General features: G+C 43.8%; 1 protein-coding gene across 1 annotated transcript in view; it reads right to left on the bottom strand.

The window, feature by feature from the left end:
• ORC3 (origin recognition complex subunit 3) overlaps nt 1-12,625 on the bottom strand; it is a 248,159-nt gene that overhangs the window by 136,945 nt on the left and 98,589 nt on the right. Inside the window, exon 13 of the mRNA XM_082252390.1 lies at nt 8,135-8,214. Within this exon, the coding sequence (XP_082108516.1) occupies nt 8,135-8,214 (80 nt within the window). The remainder of the gene's footprint in view (nt 1-8,134; nt 8,215-12,625) is intronic.

The raw sequence follows: 12,625 nt of genomic DNA, 5'->3' as shown, positions 1-12,625 counted from the left end.
CCAATCTTAATAACTTAAGACCCATCTCCTTACTCCCTTTTGCTTCCAAACTCCTTGAACGTTTAGTCTACAACCGCCTGAGCGAGCACCTCATTGAGAATAACCTCCTTGATCCCCCTCAGTCTGGATTTCGCCGGCAACACTCCACTGAAACGTCTCTCCTAAAACTTACAAATGACTTACTTACAGCAAAAACCAATGGTCACTACTCGATACTATTACTCTTGGACCTCTCTGCTGCCTTTGATACTGTTGACCACCCCCTCCTCCTCAAAAAACTCAGTTTGCTCGGTCTCCGTGACTGTGCTCTCCACTGGTTCGAATCTTACCTATCTCACCGCACCTTCAGTGTCACTTACAATTCCACTTACTCCTCTGCAACTCCTCTTACTGTTGGGGTCCCCCAAGGTTCTGTCCTTGGACCGCTACTATTCTCAATCTATACCTCCTCCCTGGGTCAGCTAATAGCCTCCCATGGCTTCCACTACCATTTCTATGCTGATGACACCCAAATCTACCTCTCTACCCCTCAGCTCACCCCATCAGTCTCCTCCCGCATCACTGATCTACTAACAGACATATCAGCCTGGATGTCTCACCACTTCCTCAAACTGAATCTATCTAAAACCGAGCTCATAATATTTCCTCCTCTACGTGCCCCTTCCCCGGAATTCTCTGTCAAGATCAATGGAACAACTATTAGTCCTTCCACACATGCCAGGGTGCTAGGGGTAACCCTGGACTCTGCACTGTCCTTTCAGGCTCACATCCAATCCCTATCCAAATCATGCCGCCTTAACCTTCGCAACATCGCTAGAATACGGCCCTTTTCAACCAATGACACCACCAAGCTTTTAATTCACGCCCTGGTTATCTCTCGCCTCGATTATTGCAACTCCCTCCTCATTGGATTACCCTTGCATAGATTATCCCCCCTTCAATCCATAATGAATGCTGCTGCAAGACTTATCCACCTTACCAACCGTTCAGTGTCCTCCAACCCTCTCTGCCAATCCCTTCATTGGCTTCCACTCACCCAACGAATAAAATTCAAAGTGCTAACAATAGTTTACAAAGCCATCCACCACTCTGCCCCCAGCTACATCACTAACCTGATCTCAAAATATCAACCTAGCCGCTCTCTTCGGTCCTCCCAAGACCTCCTGCTCTTTAGCTCCCTTGTCACCTCTTCCCATGCCCGCCTCCAGGATTTCTCCAGAGCTTCTCCCATTCTTTGGAACTCTCTACCCCAATCTGTCCGACTGTCCCCTAATCTATCCATCTTTAGACGATCCCTGAAAACCCTTCTCTTTAAAGAAGCCTACCCGGCTACTAACTAATAACGCTGTTTCACTTGCTCCATCAGCTCATCCCCCACAGCTATTGCCTTTTGTATCAATTGACCCTCCCTTTTAGATTGTAAGCTCTAACGAGCAGGGCCCTCTGATTCCTTTTGTTCCAAATTGTAGTGTAACTGTGATGTCTGCCTTCATTTTGTTAAGCGCTGCGCAAACTGTTGACGCTATATAAATCCTGTATAATAAATATAATAATACCCTACAAAAGGAGGCAACAAAAGTCGGGTAATCGAATATATCACAGGATTATCGTTCTCCAAAAAGGGATTCGCCCAGGCCAAGGCCTTGTCCAAGAGCAACGAGATTAGGAAGCCCACCTTGGATCTGTCAGATTGAAACGCCTGAGGAACCATCTCAAAAAAAATGCCCACTTGGTTTAGGAAACCACGACACTGACTTGGTTCACCCCCAAATTGCTGCGGGAGGGGGGCTGAACCAGTCATCCCTCTGGTAACAGTGACCCCAGCTGCAGCTGCAGGAGCCGGGGCTGCAACAGAAGCAGCAGCAGGAGCAACCACCGGCCTAGCAGCACCAGGAGCAAGGTGTGCTGTGCGTTCAAGCAACATCTGCAACCCCTGAGCGAAATGACCCAAAAGGTGATCTTGTTGATTGAGTGCGTTTACCAGCATGGGGAGCGTATGGGAGAACCTGCATCGTCAGGATTCATGGCCTATGTGTACTGTCAGGGTGCCAGGAAACCAGACCACACAAAGATGCAAGTAAAATAAAGCAGTTTATAAGAGCAACAACAATAAATGCACAGCAAGAGTGAGGCGCGAAATAATGAACAGCCGTGGTCAAGTCCAGAAGCGGGTAGTCATCCAAGCCGGGATCGAGTCCAGACACAGGTAGTGAGCCGATGCCGGGTCATCTGCCAATGCAGGGACGTATGCCGATGCGGGATCGAGAGCCAGGAAAGTCGTCAGCCAAGCCAGGTCATGCACGGAGGAACATGGAGAAAAGAAGACTGCTAGTAGTGATGCATCTTGTAATAAACGCAAGGACAAGAACTGCAAGTCATCAGGTGATCTAGTCAGGTGTGCAACATCATCACTGAGCGACACCCAGGCAGCAGGCAAGTGATGATGCAAACAAAGTTTATAAGAGACAGCAGTCTGCACATGTCCAAAATGGCTGCCAACAGGAAGGCAAGGTAAGACCTTGACACTGGGGGTTAGAAAAAGTAACACTTGAGAAGGGTATAGCTTCTGTGGAGGGCAACCAGGAGGCAGGAAAGGGACATTAACTAGTAAAGACCAGTGGAGTAAATGAAGGGGAAGATGGGAGGAAGAAACTGGTAGGTGGGAAAGAGAAAAAAAAGTAAACGGGAAGGCGAAGAAAAAAAGGCAGTGGTTAGGAGGGGAGTTGGGAGGGAAAGAGAAGAAAGAAGAGCCAGTACTCATTGGAATGGGATCCTAATGGTTAAGGGCCTCGTTAGGAAAGTTTAAATAGTAAGATAGATATGGTCAAAATCTACCGGTAAGTTGGCTCTTTGGGCAATCCCACCATCCATGGCTAGGACAATAATGGAGCTTTTTGAAGTGTTGAACCAGATGTCTTGCGAGTCTTCTTAAAAAATGGAATAGTCTAAATCTAGTTCTCAGTCAGTAGTATATAAAAATCGATGGAAAGATGATTGAAATAATGCCTAGGGTGTGTTTTATAGATATGCTTGAATATGTTAAGTTGCATTGTGGTATCAGAAAGTCGTAATCATATAGTTTGATTTGTAGGTATCTATTGTATCTATCGAAAGATTTATCTAGGCGGTATAGTGTGCCAAATTTTAAAGGTTCAAGGGATTTGTAGGTATCTATTGTATCTATCGAAAGATTTATCTAGGCGGTATAGTGTGCCAAACTTTAAAGGTTCAAGGGAAATAAAGCTTGATGGGTGCAGAAAATCATAAATATGGAGTATGTTGGAGTGTAACCACCAGGTAAAACTTGTAAGAGAATGCCATGCTCAAGCAAAAAGTGGATTACCCAAAAAGGGAGAAGTGGGGATAAAAGTTACCCAAATACCTAACTCTGTCCCATACTTTATGAGAATGGGAATTGATAGGACCAAAGAAAAGTCTGCAATAAGAATGGAGAAAACAAATGATAACTTACTTTTTCTATCCCAGTAATGTCAAGGGCCTGGAGAAGGAGAAGCCTCAAAGGATCAATGGACAGCGCAAAGCACAGGGGTGAGTATTTAAAGAAAGCCCATGGGTCAGAAATACCTTTTTTGGGAGGAAGGGAAATTCTTAGGGGCGAGTGTCAGGTACTCCAGACGGTATGAGAGCAGGAAGGCTTCCTTCAGAAATTTGATTAAATAGCCGAAGGTCTAACGAAGATGAATCTTCTTTTGGGTGTTGGCATACAACATTGTGGCTAAGGATTCCTTAATCAAAAAACCATCCAGGTACCCTGTGGTATGAATGCACTGGGTCCGCAGTAGTGCAAGAAGCAGACAAAGACTTTTATGAACATTCAAGGTACAGAGGAAAGCCCAGTTTGTACATATGCAAATCAGAAATGTTGATTTCCCAAAGCAAAATGCAGAAAGTGTTGATGTGGTGGAAACGTGACTGGAGGAAAGCCAATGTAATACCAATATTCAAAAAAGGGCGGAGGCATATTCTGGGAAACTATAGGCCGGTCAGCCTGACATTAACAGTATGTAAATTATTGGAAGGGATGTTAAGGGACTATATCCAAGAATTTGCGAAGGACAACATCAGCACTAATCAGCACGGGTTTACAAAAGGATGTTCTTGCCAAACCAATCTCCTAACATTTTACGAGGAGGTGAGCTGTGAGCTAGATAAGGGGAGACCTGTGGATGTGGTGTATCTGGATTTTGCTATGGCATTCAATACAGTTCCCCACAAATGCCTAATCTACAAACTAAGGTCTGCAGGCTTCGACCACAAGGTTTGTTCTTGGATAGAAAACTGGTTACAGGGGCGTGTTCAAAGGGTGGTGATACATAACATGTACTGGTCTGGAGTGGTAAGTGGGGTCCCCAAGTCTCAGTCCTGGGACCAATTTTGTTCAATTTATTCATAAATAACATACAGGAGGGGATCATTAGCTCAATCTCAGTTTTTGCAGATGACACAAAAATAGTCAGGGCAATAATTCTCATCAAGATATAGAAATATTACAGAATGATCTGAACAAAATAACAAAGTGGGCAACTACATGACATATGAGGTTTAATGTGGAGAAATGTAAGGTATTGCACTTGGGGTCTAAAAACATAAATGCAAAATATGGTCGGGGGGGGGGGGGAACCTCTGGGGGAATCAAGACTGGAGAAAGATCTGAGGGTCCTAGTGGAAGATAGACTAAGCAATAGCATGCAATAGCATGCAATGTCAAGCTGCAGCTGCCAAAGCCGGCAGAATATTAGCATGCATATGGAAGGGGATATGATCCAGAGATAAAGCTATAATCCTGCCACTTTATAAAACCCTGGTCCGGTCATATCTGGAGTATTACGTCCAGTTCTGGTCGCCAATCCTCAGAAGGAAAGTGCTGAAACTGGGGTGAGTCCAAAGAAGGGCAACTAAACTAATTAGGGGATTGGGGGGCCTTAATTATGAGGAGCGATTGCAGACGCTTAATTTATTCTCCCTGGAGAAGAGACGCCTGAGAGAGGATATGATAGAGATTTACAAATACCTCAATGGTGATCTCAGCATAGGAAAAAACTATTTGGTCTCAAGGAAACATTCTAGAGACTTGAATTACATTCTCTAGAGCAGGGGTCCTCAAACTTTTTAAACAGGGGGCCAGTTCACAGTCCCTCAGACACTGTTGGGTGCCGGACTATAGTTTGAAAAAAAATATGAACGAATTCCAATGCGCATATTTTTTATTGTTTAATTTATATAGTGGCAGCTGGTGCTCAAAATTTTTTTTTGGGGGGGGGGGGGCGCAAACAGAAAAATTTAATAGGCATTGCTTTGCGGCAAAAAAACGCTGTAAAAAATAGAGTGACCAGCGTATCCCCTTCAATGCAGAGAGATCACCGTGCCCCCTTCAATGCAGAGAGACCAGCGTGCCCCCTTTCAATGCAGAGTGACCAGCGTGCCCCCTTTCAATGCAGAGTGACCAGCGTATCCCTTTTCAATGCAGAGAGATCACCGTGCCCCCTTCAATGTAGAGAGACCAGCGTGCCCCTTTCAATGTAGAGAGACCAGCGTGCCCCCTTTCAATGCAGAGAGACCAGCGTGCTGTGCCCCCTTTCAATGCAGAGAGACCAGCGTGCCGTGCCCCTTTCGATGCAGAGAGACCAGCGTGCCCCCTTTTCAATGCAGAGAGACCAGCGTGCCCCCTTTTCAATGCAGAGAGACCAGCGTGTCCCCTTTTCAATGCAGAGAGAACAGCGTGCCCCCTTCAATGCAGAGTGACCAGCGTGCCGTGCCCCTTTCAATGCAGAGAGACCAGCGTGCCCCCTTTTCAATGCAGAGAGACCAGCGTGCCATGGCCCCTTTCAATGCAGAGAGACCAGCATGCCCCCTTCAATGCAGAGAGACCAGCGTGCCCCCCTTCAATGCAGAGAGACCAGCGTGCCGTGCCCCCTTCAATGCAGAGAGACCAGTCAGTGCACTTACCTGCAGCGGCGGCATCTCCTCGAGTCTTCTCGCCTCCTCCTCGGCCAATGGCATTTGTTCGCCTTTTGGCCAATTAGGAAGCGGGTCTCGGACCCGCTTCCTGATTGGTCAGGAGGAGGATCCGTGTGACTATAGCGAATTTTCATTCACTATTGTCACACAAATGGGTGGGATAGGGCGCACTGCTCTGCTCCCCAGGTCCACCCTTTTCTGAAGCCTGCCTCTGGCTCTAATTAGGTGATTCAGAAAAAAAAAAAAAAAACATGATTGATACATCCCGGCGGGCCAGGTTCAGGACCCTGGCGGGCCGCCATAGTTTGAGGACCCCTGCCGCGGGCCATAGTTTGAGGACCCCTGCTCTAGAGCATCAACAAAAACAATAAGGCTGATGACAGCAACTGCAATTGATCTAATAGAATGAGGTCTTAAAGACAGTTTCTTGTGCTCTATTCAATTGTTTTGTCCAGTTAGCACTAATTTGGCAAACAGACAAGGCAGCAGTTGCCAGTGCAGCATTTTTGGCTCCTGGAAAACAAAGGTTCTAGGAGTACCAAAGGTTTTCAGAAGAGTTCAGACACAGTGGCAGAAAAATCTCCTTTTGTAAGATAGGCCACATGAAGTGTGTCTGACAGGGAGCTAGAATCAGAGGAGGGGAGTGGTGTCATTATGGGACATTACTCTAGCACAAGGGAACAGCCATCGCTCTGAGTGGTGTTCGACATTTCCTGTAGACTTGTTAGGCAGCTCTTTCGTCCCAGCTCCCGTGTGTCTGTGGTCTGCCATTGATCACGTGGATGAATCTCCAGTGGATTACTCCAGTTTTCTTTTTAGGTTTTGTTCCCTTTTATTTTCACCTAGGGATCTGAACAGCAAATATATCAGTTTAGAGAGTTCAGACAAACCATTTACCACTGACAGGGGTGCTTACAATGATCAGCTTTTATTTATGTAGCTTTTATGTAAAATTTTTATCCCAAAAAAAAAAAAACTTGTTGTAACTGCATGTTTAAGTGCAGTGCGAGCTGGAGTTTGGTTTCAGGTTGTTAGTGTATTTAAACCTACTAGGACATTCAACGCTCCACTCCCCCCAAATGCTGCTGTCTACTGTGCCCGTGTGTTCCTTCACTCTAATACATGCGTACTACTGGTCAGATCACTAGGTGAAAACAGAGGGGGAAAACAAGATTAAAAAAAAAAAGAAAAACAAAGGTGTAATTCGTTCAGTCACATTTTTTTTTAAAACATTGAAGGCATCCGTTCAGATCTGTCTAAATGGAAAAGGACACAGCCCTGTTTTAATAGAAATGATCATCCCTTTACAACAGCCCATGCATAGACCTACATTGTGGTTCAGTCTGGATCCATCTGAAAAACTGACAGATGGATCTAGTCTGAATGCCCATGTTAACAGGGCCTAATGGTCTTTGCTTGCAGGTTTTTTTTTTCCCCCCTCTGGATCAAACATAGAAGACCCACACTTACAGGCAGAGGTTGTACTTTATGGAGTTTTGTCTTTTTTCAGCCTCACAAAGGCATCAGTCATGTTTTTTCAGTAATAAAAACAGATTCAGTTTACATCAGTTTGCACATCCATCCTCAGTTTAGTTTACCTCAGTTTGCACTTCAGTTCAGTTTACATCAGTCTACATCCATTTTTGCATCCGTTTTTTCCTAGTTGTGGCACAGACCAATCAGAGGTAACAAAAGCATAAAAATAAAATGTTTCTTGCCTAAAAATGGCATCCGTTTAAATGGAAAAGAACACTCCCTTATTCCATTTAAAAAACAGACCCGAAAAAACACGGATGTAGACTGATGTAAATGGATGATTATCCGTTGACATCTGCCCACCATAGACATACATTGTGGTTCTATTTCAATCTGTCTGAAAAACTGACAGACAGATCTAGACTGAACATCCATGTGAAAGAGGCCTAATCTAATATTAATTATGGAACAATGAATATTGCAGCATGGTTTGAGGGTAATGTTTTGCATTTAAATTGCTTTCAATGACTTCCTTTCACGTTGAATGGTATGGAGGACAAAGCAGTTCAGGAAGCAAAGCTATGTCCTATTCTGTGTGACATATCTTTAGTCTCCAAAATACCAGAAATGCAACTTACAAGTTGAAGGAAGTAAAGTGGATAAAATGGAATATACATACCTGAGAAGTTGCAAAGCTGAGATGTAATCTTCAGTTTCCCATACTTTCTTTTCTAGACAAGCACAGTAAAGTTCTCTGATCTAGAAGCATGATAGGAGAGATCAGGAAAAAAGAAAAAAAACTGTTTATTCTCACAAAAAGGATTACATAAAAAAATTACCCATTTTAGTTGTACAAAGCAAAAACATAGGAATCTACACACCCAAAAGCATAATCTAAAACTGCATCATATATGAATAATCAGCTGTACTTAAACATATCATCAGCTATTAATTATTAACAATTATTATGGGTCTTCCAAAATCCCACAGAAAATTACCATTACAAAATGGTTAAAATTGCATATGTTCAAACCACCCTTTGTAAGGCAAAACCCCACTTTTGCTAAAAATACTTTTTAACCTATACACAAGCTGTTTTGTACTTTAAAGTCCGAATCCAGGAGAGGTGTAGCATAAAAAAAGTGAATGAAGGAGGCCCTTCCTTGAACTGCAGGTCAACAAACTTAGTAAGACAAGCAGACAGAGGAAGCAGTACCTAGATGATCTCACACTCACGATATATATAGCGATTATGTCTTAGGCACAGAAGTACTTTAGGTACAAAAACCTGTCAGGAAGTGCTATTTTTCAGTAGGAATTAAAGACAAAAAAGAACATTTTTTTCAGGTTTTTGTTTAAAGCAGAACCTCACCCAATAGAGGAAATTCCATTCTTCCTCCTCTACATTTGGCACAAGTTTTTGATCAGTGGGGAGCAGGTACCTGGTTTTAACAGATACCCACTCCCCCACATCTGGTCAGATCGCCACTGAGATCTGAGTGGAAGTTCACCCCCCCCTCCTTTCCCCGCAGCCTTCTGGGACATGTCGGAGGTCCCAGAAAGCTGCAGGACCAATCAAATGGTGCAGCGCGGCTCGTGCATGCTCAGTGAGCAGCTGGCTGTGAAGCCGCAAGCAGTCAAGGCCAGCTGCCCACACTTAAGTGGGGTACACACTAGTAGAAAATCTGCCGAAAATTCCCTTGCGAGGTAAAATCGTACGATTTTCGGCTAGTGTGTACACAACTTTCAGCAGGCGATGCCGACATTTTCAATGAAAAAAAAAACAGAGGGACAAACACCAACATTTTTATCGTCCGTCCCCAGCACGACCAATTTTCGTTTAATATGTAAGCAGTAGGTTCGCGAAAAATCGGATACGAAAGACTGCGCATGATCTGAAGTTGCTGACGACCCGGAAGTCTAGGAACAAATGTCCAAAAAAATAAAAATAAAAAAATCGGACAAAAAATTTTGTGAACATTATGCACGGTCAACTACAAACGGTTATGCCCGCTGAGCATGAGAGAGAGAAATTGAAGGATATTTTGTCCGATTTTCGTCAAGTGTGTATGAGCCTTTAGTATGCTGGCGGTGGCCGCCGAAGCCCAGTGAAGAAACCAGCCTATTGAGAACACCGCTGGATACCTGGACAGGTAAGTGTCTATTTATTAAAAGTCAGCAGCTACAATTTTTTGTGTCTGCTGACTTTAAATTTTTAAAAATATGACTGAAGCACCTCTTTAAGCACAATTACAATTTCCACATGTTCCCAATAAAAGAGCAAATTTTCATTTTTTTTTAAATAAGCAGAATTTCACCTTAAAGGTAAAGTTCTGCTTTACATCCTCATCCTCCCTACATTCGGCACAATTTTTTTGGGGGGGGAGTGGACACAGTTTTAATAGGTTACCCACTCCCACTTCTGCTCGGATCGCCAGTTTGCCCCGCCCCAGCTCAGCGCTCCAATGAGCGAAGAGGTAGCAGAGCAGGAAGCTGCCGACTGCCAGTCAGCAGCTCTCTACTCGGGGAGCTGTGAGAACCGAGCAGTCGGCGGTGTTCGATCACTTGGTTCTCAGTGTAGAGGCGCCGGGGGACAGATGCAGCATCAGACCAATGCTCCATCCACCTAAGTAAGTATATTTTGAAAAATGGCCCACAGCCCATACTTTTAGACTTAAGGTCCATTTAAATCCTACTAAAATTACCTTTCCATTAAAATCTGCAGGCAGCTAATATTTTCTAAAAATTGTAAATTTAAACAATGGCAAGACTACTATGGGTATCCTACACATGGTGTGCAGAAATTATCATTTTTTTCACCCTGTACCAATTTGGCTACCTGGGGACTTTCTGCACTTTGGCATCTTGGCCTTAGATATCAAAGGTCCTTGTTCTGGCAATTATTGGCAAAAGCACATTACTGCTCACTGCCTGAATTAAAAGCACAGTAGTTTGTAATATACGGTCACACAAACCTTTTATGAAAAAATATTAGCAGAAAATATTTCAGCTCCACCAGTATATGCAAGATATTACACTAAATTGCGTGTAACTATTCACAGCCAAAAGCCTTTGAGCAAACAATGAGATTACTACAGTAGCAAGCTAAACTGTCAAAAGCACAAGAATATTCTATGATGGCAAATAGTTGTTTAGAGTACTTGCAAATAATATCTCCCAAAATCTTTCAAAATCTGGATGCAGAGCTATAGCTTTGTAACCTGGTTAACATAATAGGTTTTGATAATGCTTTCTCTCTTCAAAACATGTTTAAAGCGGAGTTCCACCCTCAAAATCAACTTTTCACCATCCGCTTGCTTTAATGTACCTGAAAAAGAATTGGATAATTTACATTTCTTTTTGTTTCACGTACCTTCTTTTTGATGAAAATATATTTACCTTCCTCCCTCTTCCACCCTCTGCGGCCGCGGCCCGCGCCATCACTTCCTGCTTGCATTGACTCCTGGGAGATGAGCATCATCGCTCCCAGGAGTCAATGCGCCTGCACCGGCCCTACTTGTCACTTCCGGTGCAGGTGCGTCATTTCCTGCTGAACAGCTTTTGGGCATACCCAGAAGCTGTGCAGGGATGACGCACCTGCACCGGAAGTGACGAGCAGGGCCGGTGCAGGGCATTCTGGGACTCCGAGGTCACCGAAGAGGACACCGAAGAGGATGCTCCGACTTCAGTTGCCCACACCTTAGATGACAGCGCTGGACAAGACATTTATTTCTTCTAAAAGGTAAGTGAAACAGGGGACAGTTCAGAGGCCATCGTTGCTTAAATGCACTCGCCCTGACTGTCCCGGGGGTATTTTTATTTAAAAACAAATTTTCAGGGTGGAACTCCGCTTTAATGTATACTATGAAAAAAAAGTAAAAAAAATAGAAAAAAATCCAAGATCCTACAATATTTAAAATTAAAAAATACAGCTCACAAACTTAAAGTATTGAAGACCTTATATATTAAAGCATACCATATTGCATTTGGTGAAAATGAAAGATGCCTGCCGTCTGTCTCAATCATTAGTGCCATCTTCTGGCTACTCTGAATATTGCAACTCAAGAACAGCTGGCATATCAAACTAATTCAGTAAATACATCTGATATGCAAGTGATGCTTATTTCTTATAAATCAAGGGACAAATTTATTTCCATAACTTCATTGTTAAAAAAATGAGGCATATTTCACAAAGTCCAATTCAAATTCAGTAATAAAAAAACTTTTTTTTAAATAACACACACAATTTCCCTTTGTCTTAAAAATTTTGAAAATATTAGTTTTATCTTAGCATAAAAGGGAAGCATGTACACAGGTGTCTCAATAAAATACTTCTGTGCCTTTAGAGTTTAATGCATCTATAAAGTGTGCAGGTATTTTGTTTCTCTGCCAAATAAAATGCCCAGCAAGTGAAAAGGTTCTATTAACTTGCACTTTGACAATTAACTTAGGGCCAGTTCACACCATAGAAATGCAGTCCAGGTGTTTTTTTAGTTGCGCGTTTTTGATGCATTCCGGTGCACTTTTTTTCGCCGCCTCTTTTTTCTTCACCTTAAATAAGGGTGTGTATTCCAGTGCGTTTTTTGGTGCATTTAAGTACGTTCCGGTGCATTTTTCATGCATTTTACTGCATTCCAGTACAGTTCAGTTCAGAAAAAATGCAGCATGTTTACTTTTTTTACTGGAACTGACTGCACTGGTGTGGACTATGCCATTGAAAACCATATAACCTACTATTCATGCGTTTTTGATGCAGAAAAAAAAAAATGCACTGGACTGCATGTGATGTGAACTGGCCCTTAACCACTTGCCGACCGCCGCAAGTATATATACTGCGGCGGTCAGCCCCGTGCAGGGAAAGTGACGTACCGGTACGTCACTAGCCTGTGAGCCAATAGGGGGCGAGCGCGTGCGCCGCCGGAGGCGCGTTCCCGCCCCCGCCGCCGGAGGCGCGTTCCCGCCCCCGCTCGTTCACGGACACCTCCGCACGAGTGACTGACGGACTCGATGTCCGCCGGTCACTCGCGATCGTCAGTTACAGAGGGAGAAAGGCAGGCGGCTAATGTAAACACAGCCGCCTGTCATTCTCCCTTGTGTAACAGCAGAGGTCAAACGGATCTGCTATGTAGGACCGTTGATCTCTGCTGTTACATGAACAGCCACATCCCTG

The sequence above is a fragment of the Pelophylax lessonae genome (genome assembly GCF_965119305.1).
Source record: "Pelophylax lessonae genome assembly, chromosome: 3".
NCBI classification, from domain to species: Eukaryota; Metazoa; Chordata; class Amphibia; order Anura; family Ranidae; genus Pelophylax; species Pelophylax lessonae.
This window is presented reverse-complemented; position numbering and strand designations above follow the sequence as displayed.